The following is an 18,538-nucleotide window of genomic DNA, read 5'->3' as shown; positions in this document are numbered from 1 at the left end:
ACAGTTTCGTTTCTGTATAAAACGGTTTAATTACTCCAGTATTTACATATCAAATCTACAAAATATCCACAATGTTAAAATATTAGTATCCATCACATGAGTGACATGTCACAGTCCCGATGATATATATGTAGACTATTTTCAGACTCACTTTTAAATAGGAGGCATACAAGATATTATATACAATGCAGACAGGCCACACAATGCACGCAACATATCAATATCTCAGAGTAAAAACAGCAAACATGTGAATCTGTGTTTAAATATACATTAATCAGTTTTGTGCGAAGCAGTTACCAGAGTAACACGAGGTTAAAATTACAGTACCAATGAAAGCTCAAATCAATACAACAACTCTTCGAATTTCTGCATCATAACAAACTTGAGTGTGAACTAACATCGGTTCAGTGAGTCAAAGTCACACTTGAGGGGCAGCTGTTGTCATAATACAGATCGCCATCATACCAACAACAATTAAAATCAGCAGACATTCACAATCTCTAAGCACAACAGTTTGGCATCACATCTGAAAGCTTATCATTTCTGAATGGCACTTGTGCTTATGTATTGAGCTGTATACACACATTTTGATGCAGTTGTTACAAACAAGGTCAAAGACACATGAATAAGGTTTGGAGGACATTGAATATAAAAAAGCCTTATGATGAAATAGAACCGTCTCATCTCACAATTTATGAACTGGAAATTAACCATGATGGTAACCTTATGATGACGCTGATGCACAATGAAAAACTCTCCAAATTTGTAATTTTTTTTTTGAAAAAAAAAAAAAAAGTTTGCATGTTTTATTGCAGAAAATAGTTCACAATAATCCAAAATAGCAAACCTCTCGTGATGACAAAATGATGAGTTGTGCAGATTTACTTTTCCCAAGTCATGAGTAGGCACCATCGGGTTGAGTGTAGCAAGAGACTAATGTCCACATACACATGAATTTAAAAATAAAATTCCTATCCTCATGTCAAAAATAAAGGTATCATTATCACTAATATTAGTGGTTTTGGCGCATTTGGGCTGCAAGTTCATGCCAAAGCAGGAGGTGGTGCTATAACAACTATCAGTAAACCTCTTTGACATTCAAGCATTTGGAGAAAAGAAACAAGAGACGTCAAGGGAAAGGAGTGGATTAGCTCATTTGGAAATTAAGTTAAAAAATGAATTAGCAATAAATAAAACTGCCACACTTGGCAAAAGCAAATGCAGAAATACGTAAGTGATGTTTTGGGATTGTGGGTGGAAGCAGAGCAGAGAGAGTGCTCCACACTGGAAGGCCGGAGCTCACTATGGAACCCTGAACCTTTTAAGTGCGAGGCACATGTAATAACCACTCTCCACTGTGCTGTCCTCATACAGAAGATCAAAATGGGGAACAAGCGTACACAGTTCTGCTACATCCCGCCTCTGTTACAACTGATGCTACTTCATCAGGACAATGGTGTCATGGTGGTGGAGGCAATCGCACTTCAAGCAAACTGTAGGCAAAAATGTTCCAGAACACGGCGCAGAGCACAAACAAAGTGTAGACGCAGAAGAAGATCCAAAAGAGGGATTGCTCCTGAAGCCGCTGCTCGTAGTTCTGCAGGACCACCACGCCCAAGGTGAGACCCACCATCACCCCGCCCAAGTGAGCTACAAAGCTGGGGTTGGGGCAAGGAGGAAATGCTGGCGGGTAAAAGCGGAGCCACACCGCCCGGCCAAATTCAACACTCACTGTGTTTGCAAAGAAAAAAAAAAAAAAAAAGTTCAATAAATATTGGTTAAAATATCTTACGGATTGACTAAATCAATCAGACTTACTGCACACCAGAGCCATGGCCATCCGGAATAATTTAAACTGACACTTCATGCCGGACCAGTTCTATAAAGGAAAGACAGCATGAACAGTAAGACAATCAAGATGAGGGTCCAAAATCAAGTCTTCTCCCTTCACAAAATGTTTAGGAATGTACGGCATGTTCAGATCCTGCTGCACCTGCAGCCGGGTCCCAAAAAAGAACCTGCTTTGATGATGAAGTGTCGTGAGTGATTTGATAACCATCGAACTCATCACGTTGAGTCACACACAACACACAGACACACACTTATTACCATGACTACATTGGCAAGGTGAGCGGAAACCAGAGCGTACACCCCACCAGAAGAACCGACCACGGGAGCCGTCATGTCAGTGACGGACACGGCCAGAGAGCCTGCGGAGATCAGATGCATCACATATGAGAAAACGTCACGGAGATTAATTTTAGAACCAATACGGGAAGTCTTCAAAGTGTGTCTAGATTGAACTGCCCACCGAAAAATGAGAAAGCAATCCATACAGTTTTACTTCAAGGCTTCACAGTTGTAATAAAACGAAACTATCCGTTTTCCATTCATTAAAAAGAATCTCCTAGTGATTATGTGAAGCTACCGTAATTGAATTAGTGTTGGATTAAATCAGCAATAAAGATTTTATTCTGACCCTGGAAACTAAAGTGTTTATCCTGTTAACAAAATACAATTGGCTGCATGCAAAGCACCCAAACATGAAGTTTGGTTTTTATTGTTTTCCTTTGTTTACACCCTTCATTCAGCTGTCGACATACGAGTTCATTGAGTCCCACAAAAGGACATGAGTGTGCGTCCTACCAAGAAGGCAATTGACCGCTCAATAACTCAAGACTTGACCTATGACCTCTGCCCTTGACCTCGCTGTGTATGTGCCAGCTGAGCCCCTGTCATGCTTGTTTGGATTTTCATTGCACTGGATTATTTTAGTGATAAATATAAAAACTTTTTAATAAATGACTTCAAAAATAACGCTAGACTAGCAAGGTGAAAATGCATTAAAAGAAATTAACTAAAATAGTCAAAAACTGGATTATACATACATGAATATATAATTAATCAGATTCATTATTTTCTTATTAATGTCCACTAACAAAGCCGCTCCATTCGATTTTTATAGCTGGATGTTAAATTTAGCTGTCAATAAGTGATAAAATATATACTTGCAAGTAATGACTGAACAGTGAATGTGTGAGGGTGATCAAAATGTGACGCCCCATTTACACTGATGTTTATTTGATCACATTGATGTCTGAGAGGAAATATGACTCGCAAGCCGGCACGGTCGATACAAAAACCCGCCCTCCCCCTTCTCGCCGTTGGTGGTCGATATCTAATTAAAACAGCTGACTTGCGTGTGCCTGATTTACACAACCTTTCCCTGCTCATTTCACTCTGGGCTTAATTCTGTACGGGCCGCTTCGGCTGCTACCCGCAGGGGGCTTGTCACTGACCTCTGCACTCAACCACCACACACACACACACGCGCCAGCAACCACACAGTGGGAGAGATTCAGAGACGGAGACAATTTGCATGAATAGTAATCAAAAGTCTGAATGCAGCATTTCATATTTAGCACACTCCCCTCGACAACAATAGCCTGTGAAGAATAATGAAGCGAGGAGAATGCGACGACAATAGCTTCATTAAAAGATGAAAATCCATCTTTGGTTTGTTATTGAACCAATTATTGAGTGCAATTTGATGCCTTTTATTTGATTGAGCTACCCTAGCTATGACTCTTATGGCACTGTTGTACATGTCAAGGGGGGGCTTTTGAGGGACCCTGCTCAACCCCCACAACTGGAAGGAATAAAGCAACACAGAGCCATCTGTCCAGAAGACCCTTATCACACAGACATACATACGACATAATCGGAACGAGCAAACAGATGGGGCGAGCAATTAGGTTTGAAAGGTGAGACCTTGTGTTTTTATATCAGAGAGAAGATGTACGTGTATTGTCAAATAATATGAAGTCATGCAGCGCTTGGTAGCCCACCCACCTGCCAAGACGCCACACGCGTAGACCAGTCCGATCCTCGCTGCCCCGTGGACCATCTCCAGGGGGACTCCCACCAGCAGCTGCATGGCCATATTCAGGCTCAGGTGTTCAATGCTATCGCACACACACACATGCAGATGGAATAATCAGGAGAAAAAAACAATTCATGGAGGTGTAGTAGGATTTGGAGCAAAAGCAATACTATAATAACTCATCTAAAAAGTTCTCCGTCAACCTTCAGTGTCCTTTTGTCTAACTCTCATTTAGCAGCGGACACACTCATTCATGTCCAAAATCCATAATAATCGAGCCTCTCTTCATCTGTCCCTCATTTGCTCATGTTCGCTGCCTGAATCAAAGCACCGCTTTATGTTTGTTGACAGATAAATGACAAACTCGCAAAGGAGGAAGCGGCGGTAAATAAAGCCCAGCTCAAAAAGTTTGGACTGCGTTGAGCACACAACAAAGAGCCGCAGCAGGAATGAGTGCAAACCTTCCCGACAAACAAGAACACAAACAATGTCTACCAAGTGTGCCAATAATCTATTTAGTGCATGACAAACCACCAACGCCAGATGGTTCAATGATCAGGAAGGAAACGATATTGATCAACTGGGTGAGGCCTGACCAAACACTCAGGGACATCTCCAGGGCATGTGACACGCTGAGGGATGACCTCCAATCTACAATCACCAAGTCTCATGAGTGTTAAAGTTTTTTCTTGCCTATATTGCATTGTTTTGTTTTGTTAAATGGAGGCTGTAGTTGACTGTACAACTCACCCGGTGTGCATGAAAATGTAGCTGAGGTACCTCCAGGCCTGGGCCCGGAGCTGCGGGTGGTAAGGTAGAGGACTCTTAAGGAATGATGGGCTGGATACCTGCAGAACTAGGCGGTCCAGATGACATCCATAATAAAAGAAAACGACTACCTAGGACATAAAATACAGACAGTGGCAGTGATTTACAGTGATTACAAACATGGCTTGTTACTACTATTTGTTTATTTTTTTTAGATGATACTTGAGAATAACAGTTGTGGCATTTAAGTCTCCATCTTTTCTCTTCCCATACTCGATCATTTACCTCAAGAATGGTGATGGTCAAGATCAGCCATGGTGGGGGCCAGTAGTTGTAGCTGTCAAAATACCACTTGCGATCCACTTCGCGCGGCAACGTCTCATAAGCGACGTGTCGGACCAGGCGCTGGGAAAGACCCAGGCCGACCTCATCTCGGAGACTGTTGCCTTTTAAGTGCCTGCCCCCCTGGAGGATTGCCCTCCGGAAACTATTGGAGCGCTTGTTGCTCATCTGGAAATCAGAGACATTTGAAATGAAGTTCGACACACTCATGCAGTCTAAGTGAACACGGGGTGAATAAAGGAATAGGCCTCAGTGTTCCAATACTTTTGTCAAGAACTGTACTCTGTCAAATCTACTCAACGCATGACTGAAGCGCCATAACAGCGCTTTCTGAGAACAGGCCACACAGACCGTAGAATGCCATTATCATCACCTAGCAACCAACAAAACTCCTCCCCTTAACACTGTCTGCCTCCAAGGAGTTGAACTGCAAGCAAAAATGTTCCTTGCATTGCAGCGGTCAACTTAGTCTTGCACGGTGCTTCCACAGTTTCTTTGTAAAATTATTATTATTAATCGTTTGTACAAATTAGTAGTAAAGATTATGCTGCAATGAGACTTTGCAGTGCAACTATAGTCAACGTGCCTTTGCAAAAAACTCCATGACAGCATAATGACTCTCCTGCATACTATTATTCCATTTTAAAAACAAACTGAAGAAAATAATAAAACACTCAAGGTACAAATGTTAAAAGATATAAAACGACTCGTACAAAATAAATATGTGGCATCGGAAATCCTACAGCGTGCCAAAATGATAAATCTTGTGGTTTGCAGATAAAACTAAGTATAAAATATAAGACTTATAAAGATGGGAAATCAGGAGAAAAGTAGAAGCTGAGTTTTCTTGCACTATTTCATGAGACTTTTAGCATTACACTAGGGATCAGTATCTGGAGACGTTTAGTAGAAGCCAATTATTTCCCCCTTTATGTCAGGAGGAAAAAAAGTGTGGGAAAATGATAAGTTGCCATGGCCACTTTCAGACAGCACACCAGGGGCAACGCATGCATGGAGACGCTCTCAAGCTATACTCTATCTCCAAAAGACTCCAAATATTGCCTTAAAGCAGAAAAAAATTCTATTCCAGGTTAAGAAATTAGGTAAGAGATGGCAGATTGCAGAAAAGCACGTTAGCGTGTTTAAATGCTAGCATTCATTTGGGTGCACTTTTTATTTGTCTGCCTTATATTTGGAATATTTTTTCAGTTTATTTTCCTATATTTAAAAACAGCATTAAAGGGGAATAATAATAATATGTAGTATGTGCCATCAAGAGTCAAAATTATGGAATACGAGTTATACAGCAAAATCACTGTTTCCTCAGGGGGCGGCCCTTTTGCTACTTGCTGCCAACTGACAATGACATCACAGTTGCCAGGTCTCGGGTCGCCAATTATGAAAAATAACTAAAAAGTCGTGACCGTCTCACCAGGTTGACGAAATCCTGGTAGCAGATTTTTCCATCTGCGTTACCATCTGCCAGGGCCAAGAGGACTTCGAGCTTGTGGGGGTCCAGCTCGGAGCCATGCGTCGCCAAAAGGTCCCTGAAGCGCTCGGTACTGATAAAGCCCGAATTGTCCACGTCATACTGTAGGTGAACACACATAGAAAGACAAAGCAGATTGATATATAAAAAAAAAAGATTTGGCATCTATTTTCATTAAAGATAGCTTACATATAGAATTATGCCTCTCACGGCTGTCAGAAACTGTTTGCCAAATAGTCAGCAGGACATCAGGCAACAACATGGAACTTGGCAAGCGGCCATTTTCTTTTCTCTGTGGCCCGACGAAACTAAGGAATTTCGACCAGCACACTGCCAATATTGCTTTGTTAGTATCGTATATACACAATTTATTTCGTTTTTCCAAGAAAATGTAGTTAAAAATTTGAGTGCTGGTGAATTTAATAAACACAAAAGTCGTACAATATCTTCCCCACCCACGTTGACACATTTGAACCAGTTCAGTTTGTTGTGTGACACCAGGCAGTAAACAGAATGTTGATCATGTGTGGGAGATGCACATACTGTTCTCAAAAAAAAAAAAAAAAAAGGAAATAATCACACTAGGCAAGTGCACTTGAACTAGACATGAGGACGGGCAAAAATATTTCGCATCTGCTGCAGAGGAGGCGGAATATACATATTGGCTCCCTGATGAGAAAAAAAGAAACAGGCTGACTATGATTAAACTTGCACTGCATCTCTTAACTCGCACAATATTGTCCCCAGGAAAGCACACCACACACCGCACCACAACTATTCTAGGCACACACACACGTTTTGTATAAAAGTTACGTTTTAGTTCACAAAAAGAGCCAACCAACCTTGTGTTGCAGCAAATCAGCCACTTTCTGCTGCAGGCATTTGCCCATGATGGAAAAAAAAACCACGATGCAGTGAATGTCACGACTAAGACAATGAAGGACGGGTAAGCGCGTGTGTGTGTGTGTGTCCTGATTGTCATATTGTGTCATATTGTTTGCACCAGACCAAAGAGGGTCATTTCCAACCAGGGCAAAAGGATTACAGTTCAATCCAAGACCCTCACAGAACACCTCCCCCATACACACAACAAACACACGCACACACGTTAACAAAATAATACTCCTAAAAATGCCCATCATTTGGCGTGATGTGTGCTTACTTGTCTGACAGTAACAATTGATTTCGACACAAAGTGAAAGCGAGTCCAAACACAAGTGTCTTCCTATCCATCCTAAAAACATGATTTATACTGTTCCTGTTGAAATTAAACACAATTAAATTTAAAAGCGGTTTACTTCAGAGCATTTTAATAATTTAAACAAAGTTGCTGTCTTAACTTAAGCGGCTTACAAAACAGTGAAAGCACCAAATTAAAATAAGTACACATAAAAATGTGCACAGACCTCAAATGTAAAATATTCTCTTCCATAATGAGCATTCATACTGAAAGGATCTTTGCAGTCTGGAGAATGAAATGGCAGCGAGGCGAGGCAGCGGGGCATCGGGGGTCTTTCAGAGAGCTGCAGGGTGTTTTGCATTCTCATTGTTAAAAACATAAATATCAAGGACTTGCCTAAAGCCCAAAGAAACGTCCAGCCTTGTATCAAATATGCAGAAAGGCAACAAAAACAAGAAATGCTGAAAATAGCTTGCCTTCAGGTGACTGAGTCCAAACATAAAAATAAAGCAGCTTGTGAAACTCAAAAAAAGCAAAAATATAATCTTGAAAATACTGTTTGGGAAGTGAGGGGGGGGGGGCAGCCTCTTATTGATTCTTAGTTATGTTGAAGATTGAATTTTACAGACAAGCCGGGCGAGCTCTGCAGGACCCAGGGTACAAAGTGCACAGCAGTGACGGCCATGATTTACTGTCGACATCCATCTACTGCCTCGTTCGACATGCTAGCTAGCTCCAGGTACAAACACCGTGCAAAGACTGACTTCCACTTTGCTTGTGTGACATGACAAGAGAGACGGGTATAGCATAAAAATAAAACAGCAGCCTGGAGGAGTCGCAATGTTCCAATAGTAACATCCCCCTGCAGGTTGATGCGGAATGGCAGGCATGACTGTGGCTAATCACCGTGGCAACTGGCGTGACAAGACCCACAGGGTGTGCGTGCGCTGCCAATATAGTGGGTGTGCCACATTTGGGATTTGACATCTTATTTTTTTTTTATGGGTAATGTGAATATAGGCAAATAATACTGTCAGAAAAGTGGATTCCACAAGGAAGGAAGGAAGGTAGGAAAAAAGCACAGGAAGGAAGAAAGCACAGGAAGGAAGGAAGGAAGTGCAGGAGAAGTGATCTCGTTTCCTTTACTAATTGCACCAAGGGAGAGCAGCGAGCAGGTACAATGGAAACACATCGGCCTTCTCATGTTAATCAGCTCCTTCACACTGGGGTGGGGTCGTGCTCAATGTGACACTCTTTGAGCCGCTATTTCTGTCCTTCTGTCACACACACACACACAGACACACACAGACCAGCGAAAGACACACACCCTTTTGTCACCTTATCTGCCACAGCTGAGAGAGTACATTATCAGCGCCGTTGGCCGTCGTAAGCTCAGGGACATGGTGTGGGTCTGGGGGCTTAGCGTCGGGCCCGCCAGCAGACTTGGCCCCATTTAGCCGACTAGTTCAAGTTGAATGGAGCCGACAGCTTGTCAGCGGGCGGCGGTCTGAATGGGAGGGGTGGGAGGACTCACTCTTTCTGACATTGGCTAAAAAGGAACACAGCCAAGTGTGCGAGGCCACCTGATGTTATGGATGCAAACGTGGCGATGGATGGGGGCTATTTTTCCAAATCCATCTGTGTTTCTCTTATTCATTTGGTCTGAGGAATGAAAAGAAATTGATTGTCATTGTATACAAAGTAAGGCCGGCGAGATGAGAAATGAAGCACTTGAAGCGGATAAGATGACCTCTACCACAGTGTGTGTCTGACCTGACAGCTCCTGGTTCGAAGCGGCACTGCTGCTTGTTTCATTGTTTTCCGACAGAGGGAGGATTCAGAGTAATCCAGACAAAAGAACTATTGTTTCGCCGAGAAGGTCAAGATGCAGGAATGCTGCACGGGGCGAAATTGCTATTCCGATTCAATCCTCCGAAGACGACATGAGGAATGTGACAAGCAGCTGTGACTATCACATTATTAGGTGCCCAGACATCGCTTCTCCTATTGCGGAAAACCCCTCAAGAAAAGGTCAAGCGTTTGGATTCGCCATTCACGTCACGGAATACGGCAACCATAAAATGTCAGCACTGTCCTAACCGGCCGACCCCTTTGTCATTTGTGTTCACTGGCGTCACAGAAGCACCAAATTGGGGGGAAAAAAAAGTTTCAAGAAGTTGGACTCATTCTGTCATCATGGATGGAGAAGATAATTAAGGCAGATTTAATTCAAGTGCTCTTACTACATCTCTTATAAAGAAAAAAAAATCACAGATAAAAAAAATCACTTATAAAAAAAAATCACAGAAAAAAAATCACTTGCCTTATTATTTACAGTAAATCAGCCAATCAGAGAGTAGAGCCGCCAGTCCGGGTGAAGAGATTAGGGCTCACACACGCACATACATGCAGCATGATACAGACACACTCGCCTACGCAGCCTTCTGAGGCCATCACATACATGCACCACTTTCTCACCATAATGGTCCGTAACCAAGCAACCGCCATGCCCAAAGCAGCCACGTGCGCACCTGAACACTTGACACATACTTGAAGATGAGCTAGTCTATGAAATCCCTACTTGACTATGCACGCATTAGGATTTTCTGATCCCGGCTAATGTCATTCACGTCACGGTGCCGTCTGTTCATTTTCTGATGGTATGATGGAATTTTCTGTAGGGCCGTCAGTATCGGAGTTTCCAGAAACGATTATTAATCGTCTCAATTATGATTCTAGCCATTGATTTGATAATAATCTGTTTTGCAAAAAGGGTATCGCAAAGGTATTTTGCCCGTTTCCTGTTTAGTAACCAGTTGTTCTTGTTGATTTGATATTGTTCAGTGAGTAAAAAACAGCAATAAAATAATTCAACGATGGTACGAAAGGTACTCACAATTCTTTTTTAAACCAATTTAGATGATTTAAAAACTAAAAGCAGGATAATTGCGTGTTTGCACGAATGGCTACAGAAAATAGTGAATAATTACTGCAATTAACTGTTGATTACTGAATTAATTTTTACAGCTCAAATTTTGTCATGTTAGTCAATTAGACTTAATTAAAAAAAAATTGTGATTCGAATCGAAATTGCAGATTTTGTACAAAAAAAAAGAATCCAATCTTTTCTTAATATGGTTCAGGACTAGTTAAAGGAATGAAGGAGGAGGCGTGAGAGTAAGGAACGGAGCCCCTTGGGGCGTCTGGAGTAGCGAAAAGGGGGTCGAGCCCAGCGCCTCTCAGCAGGCACTTCAGCGTGTGTTCATATAAACACTTAACCTCCTGCTGCTGCTGCTGCCGCTCACCAAAGCATTCACGCCCGAGAGACGGCTTGTGACATCAACAAGATGCGCAAAGTCCCTCCGGAAGGGGGGGGGGGGGGGGGGGGGGGCACGTTTTGCAATAAAAGACTCCGAGATAGTCAAAAGGCACACAAGCATCAACAAAACCTTGATGGAGTGGCCGTGTCAGTCAGGCAAAGGGCGCGCTGGGGTCAATCTTAAAGGCAGACGCACGTCTGTGACCTCATCTGGCAAAAATCCTCCCCTTTACAGCGAGGTGAGAGCCATTCATTACCGTCAAGCCAAAGCTTCTATCAAGCACTCTGGCTGGAACTATACAACGAGAAGAAGGGGAACAAAAAGAGGGGAGAAACATTTGTTTAACGAGCTATTCGCTGGCTGTCTTCCTCTCGCATTCAATCGCTTCTTCTCCTCCGGGCCTGCCCATGGAGGTCAACACCCGCTCCAGCGCCAATGACGGCAGCGGCTCCATCCAGAGCAGATTTATGATTGGTAATAGCTGGCAAATGGAGCTGCGACTGTCTGCTCCCCCCCCCTTCAATTCCTGCAAATGTGGAGGAGAAAGGAAAAAGTGTTGTTTTGGTGAAAGGTCTATTGATCAGCCAATCAACTTGTAATGATCAATTTAATTAATTATGGTGGCCATTTAGGGAGATAGCAGGAGTTATGAAGTTAGAATAAAGCTGCTACTTCAACACTTTGGCACTGTTGTCAAATTTCATCAGCCATGTCCTGAAAGATGATACAGGAACGGAAAACTAAAGGTCGGGCCGTTATGACTAAGCACTGTCGCTCACCTTGGATGAGCTGAGACTGCCGAAATAAAGTGTTGTAGCTATTTTGTTACATCATAGTTGATAAATGAAATGTAAAGACATGGTGAAGATGTTTTTCCATACCAGTCAAATGGCTTAGCACACTTCCTAGCGCTACTGAATGGAAAATCGTCCCCTGAAGTTTAATTTCCTGTGTTTAATGAATTTATATAATCTGGCTGTTTGGTTATTTCCACATCACGGTTGGAATTAAATTCATTATATTTTATTGAGATGCATCTTCAGAATAATTACTGTCATCATTGTCTGCAAAATCCAATTCGAACCTATCAGTGCCTGCAGCAGTCAAGGTCAATCTTTTTTTTTTTGTAGATCACAATCAAGAAGTTGGAACAAAGATATTTGTGTGTTCTATCTGAGCAATGCTTAGAAGAATTTGACAAAGGATTTGTTGACACAAGATAGAGACCAGAACCAAAACGCCTCTACCAGACGAAACAACAAGACATTGTGTAAAGGAACAAGACCAGCACACAGAACATTTACAGCCGTCATGAAAATACAAATCACAGTGACACATGTTCGTCTGATGATGATATCATTTTAAGCATCGCATATTGTGCTAACTTATTCTAACCACATGCCGGTGAGGCAGTTTGCTTCACGGACATTTGAGAGAAGCCAACAAAAAGCGATCAGAAAAGCCAACAAACGTTTTAGAGAGCGTATCTGGCATCATAAATCTAACACAGGCGTGTACACGTGGCGGATTGGAGTTGCCGTCTGCCTTTGTTGAGGATTGTTAGTGTGCCATCTGCCTTGCTAGACTAAACTTCCTCCCCGCAAATTGCACACTCGGTGAAACGTTCGCTAATGGGCCGCAAAAGAAGGCAGTTAACGGGCGTGCTCACACACAATCACATTATTATTATTATTGGTCATTCTAACCCCATGGAAGCAATAGAAGCAAAGAAGAATTTGCTGTGTCGGCGAGGAGCCCATCTCTTGTTCATTCAACCACCTTTTGAAGACATTTTTTTTTTTTTAGGTATGAATGGAGACTTACCCACCATTCTGTTCAAAATGCTTCAAAATTATCTGACAAAGATTTGTAGTGCACGATGAAAGAAGCTAATTCAGGGATATGTTTTTGTTAAAAAAAAAAAAAATTGCAGGAATAAAACGGACTGACGCTAACTAATATGTGGTGACCTGGCTGGTCAGTGTTCTTGTGTTGTCATGGCAACTGCTACTCTATCCTACAATCCACATGGTGTCAAACCAGTTATGTTCAGGTCAATTTATTGCATTTTAATATTCCAAACACACACAATTAGAATGCATTGTTGGGAAAAACAAGATAGAAATCACTCCGTTTCCTTCCCATGCTTTGACTGACCGATTAATTTTAAAGTTACACAAAAAATAAAAATCAGAAATCATCAACTATTGCAAACTGTACCTAGCACATGGAACATTTCAATTTCATATTGGCGCTGCTGTGAGTTTCAAGTGTGAAGCCAATTACGGCCAACCTTGGCACATCGTCTTTTTCCCATTTACCGATCAACAGGCGCGGCAGCTATTTGTACCTCCGCATAAAAGCGGAAACTGTTTTCACACTCCGCCAGCTGGAACGCTGCTTTTCAGGATGAAAATCTATTTAGGGCCCTGAGGTGGAGGAGCAGCAGAGCACAATAATCTAGAATGAAATCTTTTAATTAAATCGTTTGAGATGTCATGTGTTGTTTTCTTTTTAAATATGCTGACGGTAATTAGCAGCTTCTTCAAATTCTTTGGGATCCCCTGGACTCGGCTGGTGTCAGTCGTTTTGGGAATGTTGGATGAACGGGTCAGCAGAGAGGGACCTTGCCATCTGTGCACATGTCGATGGCAATTATACCGAGAAGCATATCAGCGTTCCACTGACGATATTGATTAAAAAAAAATTGAAAATTGCTAGGAAAAGGAAAAGCCCCTCACTTGACCACATTTTTAATACTGTTGCATTCCAAACTTGTAGGTGTCAATAAAGTACATTAAAAAAGATGTCGCAGCACAGGGAGGATAAAGAAGCAATACTAAGCTAACCTAAGACTGACACAGGTGATCAAGTCCACTTTGAACAACAAAATAGCAAATTATTAAGTGAGTAGATTCCAGAAAATTTACTCCGATAAAATATTCCTAATATCCATCAAGTTAAAATATATCTATTTCAAGCCTTGCTACTTGTACAATATTTGTTACGAACAAACTCCCTTGCATATCAACTCCTACTCGTACAATCGCTCAAATATCTCGACTCACACTGAGGCTTTTTTTTTCTTCTCCCAGGCATCAAGCAAGAAAAGCCATTTCACGGAAAACAGGCAGCCATGTGAAAGTGTTTAATCACTAAGCTTGTGTGGTGGGTGCATGACGGGGGCATTTCCAACACTGCGTGGTGGCTGTCAACACAAAAGGTAATTGTGTAACGCGCACACACACCACACACAAACATGTCCGACAATAACTGTAATTCCGAGGCTCCAACTGGATCTGCAGAAAACCTGCCGGGAACTTCCAGGCGAGTTTCAAGACGTCTGGAACTGCTTTTAATGATTGTGTCTGTTCGGTAGCTGCGGTTTCAACATTTTCACATTTCAAGGGAATCCATCAGAGATTCTTCCCCCCAAGGAGACACCAGAACCATTTAACGTTGTTGTGTGATCTAAACAAGCTTAATACAGTTTATCAGATAAATACAGGACGTGAGCTACGGTCCATCCTCAAATCCCCGGAAATCCCCACAAAAACGTTTGACTGCTGACAAAGTCATTTGGAGGCTTTACTCGTTTTGTTATGTCATGATGTATCAAAACGTATTTTTGGGAATAATGTTTTTAGGGAGGGTTTGCATGCGGGTCTGGATCAAATCCTCGTTCTCATTACCTTTCCTTACCCCGGTAAAAATATCGTATCCACAGTTTTTCAATAAGACGGTATTTCGACATGCAGAGGGAAGCACATATAAAGTAACAAAACTGGGAAGTAAAAAAAAAAGCCCAAAATGGAATGCAAATTGCACAACACAGCACTTAATATCCCTAAATCAGTGATTCCAAAAGCCACATATTGATAAGTAGAAACGATATCAGTATCATTAGCATCTGTAGTATCATAAGAGAGATGTTTTGCTTTTACAAAAGAAGCCGGAGCACTTGAAAACTAAATATAGCAAAAGATTCAGTCTGGCTTCTGCCGCACAAACGTTCCAGACAGGAATGTCTTCTGAATCTGACACACAAGGGGCGTTCAAATTGATGCAACGTTTTATTCTAAACATAATCGGGATCAATTGCAGCATATGTCAACAAGTTAGACTTAAAAAAAATACCCCAATCCATGTAGCATCATATCAAACTCCAATGAACTCCTTCCTGTTTGTCTTTTCTGGCATCCTTGGCTCAATAGAGAAACATGAAGCGGCAACTTGAGGAAGGCAGAAAGAATAAAAGCACATCACCTCGCCGTGTGGACACTTTTAAATCCAAAGGAAAGACTTAAGGCTTTTTGTGTACTCATGGAACATCAACACACACAAGGGAACCTCTTGCCGTTCCCGTAATCCCTTGTGACCTCACGTCTTTACAACATCAACGATAAAAAAAAAGGCAGTCTGACACGAGCCTCTGGCTCACCCCATTAACCCCCCCCATACCACACACACATACATACAAACACATACAATTTCCTCGAAGAGAAGGGGCCCCAGGGCAGGCAGGTGCTGGGGCAGCCGCCCAGACTGGACTGTGTGTGTATGTATGTGTGTGCGTGTGGTAATAGGGTCCGTCCACCGTCTGTCAGCCCGACCTGCTGCTAACATCAGCTGCTTTGAGTTCCTCTCTCTTGTGATTATTACCAAAGTGCCCTCGCCCATGTGTGCGTGTGCATGTCACCCAAACTGAATTATCAAGCTTAATGAAGATGACGCACAAATTTCCTACAGTGTGTGTCTGCAGGAGTTTGCGTTGAGAATAAGTCAAAGTCCCGGTTGCAGGCTTTACTGAAAAAAAGAAAAAAAAGGATTTAAAACGAACAGCATGGTGCACTACTTAAATCTAAAAATACATTTGCCTAATGAGGCGAAACAGAAATGCAAATGACGGAAAGTGAGAGTGTCCAATGTTCAGCAGTTGGGACCCAAACACATTGGAGAAAATCTAACTATACCGCTTGGCAAACAGAAATGTCTAGCAGCTACACTAAAACCTCTAAAGTCGGGTTTGGGGGAGGAAAAGGTTCTTCCAAACCTCAGCAAATATCAATTAAGTCACATGGAGACTGTGTACACATAACTTTTAAATTTTGTTCCACCTTCGAAGTTCCACTGAACAGTCGTAACACAAAAGTATCATTTGGAAGATCTCCAATTACGTCCAAACAGTCCAGCAAAACGCTTGCATGTAATCAATCAGATAACACCAAGATCATGTGCAGGATGAACACAAATGACACATCTTACCTTGTCAAACAGCTCCTTCCATTTCTAGGAAAAAGAGAAGGACAAGAGGGAATTTAGACGAGTACCTGTTTGGAAACGTTGATACTAAAAATAATATCCTTAACAAGCCGTGTGCGCCGAGCTGTTACCTCATCATTGTGTTCACTGAGCTGCAGCCGAAGATAATATAAAAGCTTATGACAACAAGAAGCTGCTCTTGTTCGTGTGAGTACTGCCTCAGTCCTCAAAAAACTAAATGACGTCATTAGCAGGTTCCATTGGTCTGGAATATGTTTTCGTGCTTTAAATCCACATTTAAAATCTATTTGAACTTCTCTGTATGTTGTTGACATAGAATGATGCACGGAAGTAATTGTTTGATTTGGAGCTTGACCAGAATTGCAAATCAAAACGCTCGTATGTCAAATCATCGTTTCCCACTGAAATGAATTGAAATGCCGTTAATCCATTCCAGACATCCCAAAAAAAATCTAGTTGTCATGTGTTTTTAAACTGTAAAACACCACTGTGTGGTTTTATACTTTATAAAATAAACAGCAGTAATTGCTTCATTGAATGAAATTTAAATGAATTAAACCATTTTGATCACACTTTTTCCTTCAGTTCACATGATGCTCCTTCTGGCATGCACACCTGGAGACATCAGACATACTGAACTGTATTTTCTCCATAGTTAATTTGATAGATTATTTTTAAATTCATACCTAAAAAACGGATTTTGCCACTTGCTGTCTACTGAAAATGACATCATATGTGCTCCGATTATGGCTCAGCTAGCGAACGTCGCATGAGCCGTGATTGGCTGTTACCTGAACGCTGACCACGTGAGATGTCATTTTCAGTAGACCCTCAACAGCAAGTGGCAATATGCGTTTTTAAATGTAATTATAGGACATAAAAATAATGAAGTTATCAAATGAAATTTATAGACACATTTTACTGCAACAAGAAAAAGGATAAATAAGTCGAATTCAGGAGTATGTTCCAATACTTTTGCCTACCAATAAAGTTGTCTCACACTTACGTCTTCGGGAGCCACTGGAAGGACGTCAGTGCTCTCCAACACTTCTATTTCCTCTCCCTCCGCGTTCGCCGCCACCGCCGGGGAGGAGGTGACCGTCAGCTCCCGGTTGCCTCCCGCCATCCTCTCCGGTCACCCGCGGTACCTCACCGACGACTCCGCATGGCTTTTTATTCCACCCCCTCCTCCGAGGCTCCTTCCTTGGCGTCACTTTCACTTGACCACCATCGTTGTGAGGTGAGTTCAAGTGATGGAGAAAACATCGGAGAAGAGGCTACTTCCACATCCGCTAGAGGAAAAGTTGACACATTCGTCGACTCAAATAAATAAAAATAAAAATCAATCATAAAACAAAGTCCATTTTTGAGGAGAAATCAATTCCCAGTTAGGAGAGGAGGAGGCAAGTGTCCAAGTTTGGGAAGCAGCCAGGATGCTGCGCAACAGCAGCGAGGAGTCGAGGACTCTGAAATTTAAAATAAATAAATAAAAATGACATCATCGACTAACACCAGAACATTACATTGAGCTCCATACGCCAGGTTGAGGTCAGTAAACACTGAAGCTTGCTTTTTTTTTTTTTTTAAAGTGCGTCACAATACCTTTTCCCACGTCTCCCCGTTTAGAGCGTCTGCTATTTCCACCTCATGGAAGTCCCACAGGGGGTTGTGGTGAGGGCTGTCTGCTATGTCGGTGTTGAAGTCCTCCTCCGCCGCAGGCTGGTTCAGCTCCAGAGCTCCGCACACGGAGGGAGAAGACCCAGGATCGAGATTGGGAAAAGCCCCCCACCCCCTCCCCTCTCCTCCCTTTCAGCAGCTGACTGTCACTCATACGCTTGGTTGAAGTCATGTATTTGTTCTTTTTATGTTGCTGTTGAGTGTTGTTATACTGATTGTATTGTGAACTTAATGACATAATCTGTCGTTCATATAAACGAAACTAAATTGCCCTTTCTCCCTCGAATGAGCTACAATAAATAAATAAATGCTCGGGGAAGTTCAGACAAGCACCCATATATTAACTGGAGACGTCACAATAGTGGGTGTGAGGGTGCCTGGAGGATGTGACAGAAGCTCAGCAGAATGTTGCAATCGTGATAGAATGGTGTAAAAGCAAGATTTTTTTGCTGCAAAAAACTATCTATGGTGAGTAATAGGCTTTAGTGGGAATAACCTGAAATATGGCAGGATTTAACAAATGAGTCTGTTCTAAATTGGTTTTAATTAGATTTTCTCTGCCATACTGCCATCTAGTGTTAAGAGGCAAAACACTT

General features: G+C 42.0%; 1 protein-coding gene across 1 annotated transcript; it reads right to left on the bottom strand.

The window, feature by feature from the left end:
- Window positions 1-436: 436 nt before the first annotated feature.
- On the bottom strand, window positions 437-18,055 carry rhbdl3 (rhomboid, veinlet-like 3 (Drosophila)). The gene is made up of 10 exons (XM_088374403.1): window positions 17,868-18,055; window positions 17,272-17,731; window positions 16,248-16,271; window positions 6,426-6,584; window positions 4,937-5,161; window positions 4,634-4,782; window positions 3,853-3,965; window positions 2,110-2,210; window positions 1,819-1,879; window positions 437-1,731 (listed from the first exon to the last, which is right to left on the bottom strand). The coding sequence occupies exons 2-10, from the start codon at window positions 17,389-17,391 to the stop codon at window positions 1,460-1,462; spliced, it is 1,224 nt and encodes a 407-aa protein (XP_088230529.1). The 5' UTR covers window positions 17,392-17,731; window positions 17,868-18,055; the 3' UTR covers window positions 437-1,459.
- Window positions 18,056-18,538: the final 483 nt, after the last annotated feature.

Source organism: Syngnathus floridae, chromosome 4 (genome assembly GCF_059516105.1).
Source record: "Syngnathus floridae isolate MCC-2025c chromosome 4, RoL_Sflo_1.0, whole genome shotgun sequence".
Taxonomy (NCBI): domain Eukaryota; kingdom Metazoa; phylum Chordata; class Actinopteri; order Syngnathiformes; family Syngnathidae; genus Syngnathus; species Syngnathus floridae.
Note: the sequence above shows the minus strand (reverse complement) of the source record. Positions and strands in the feature narration are given on the sequence as shown.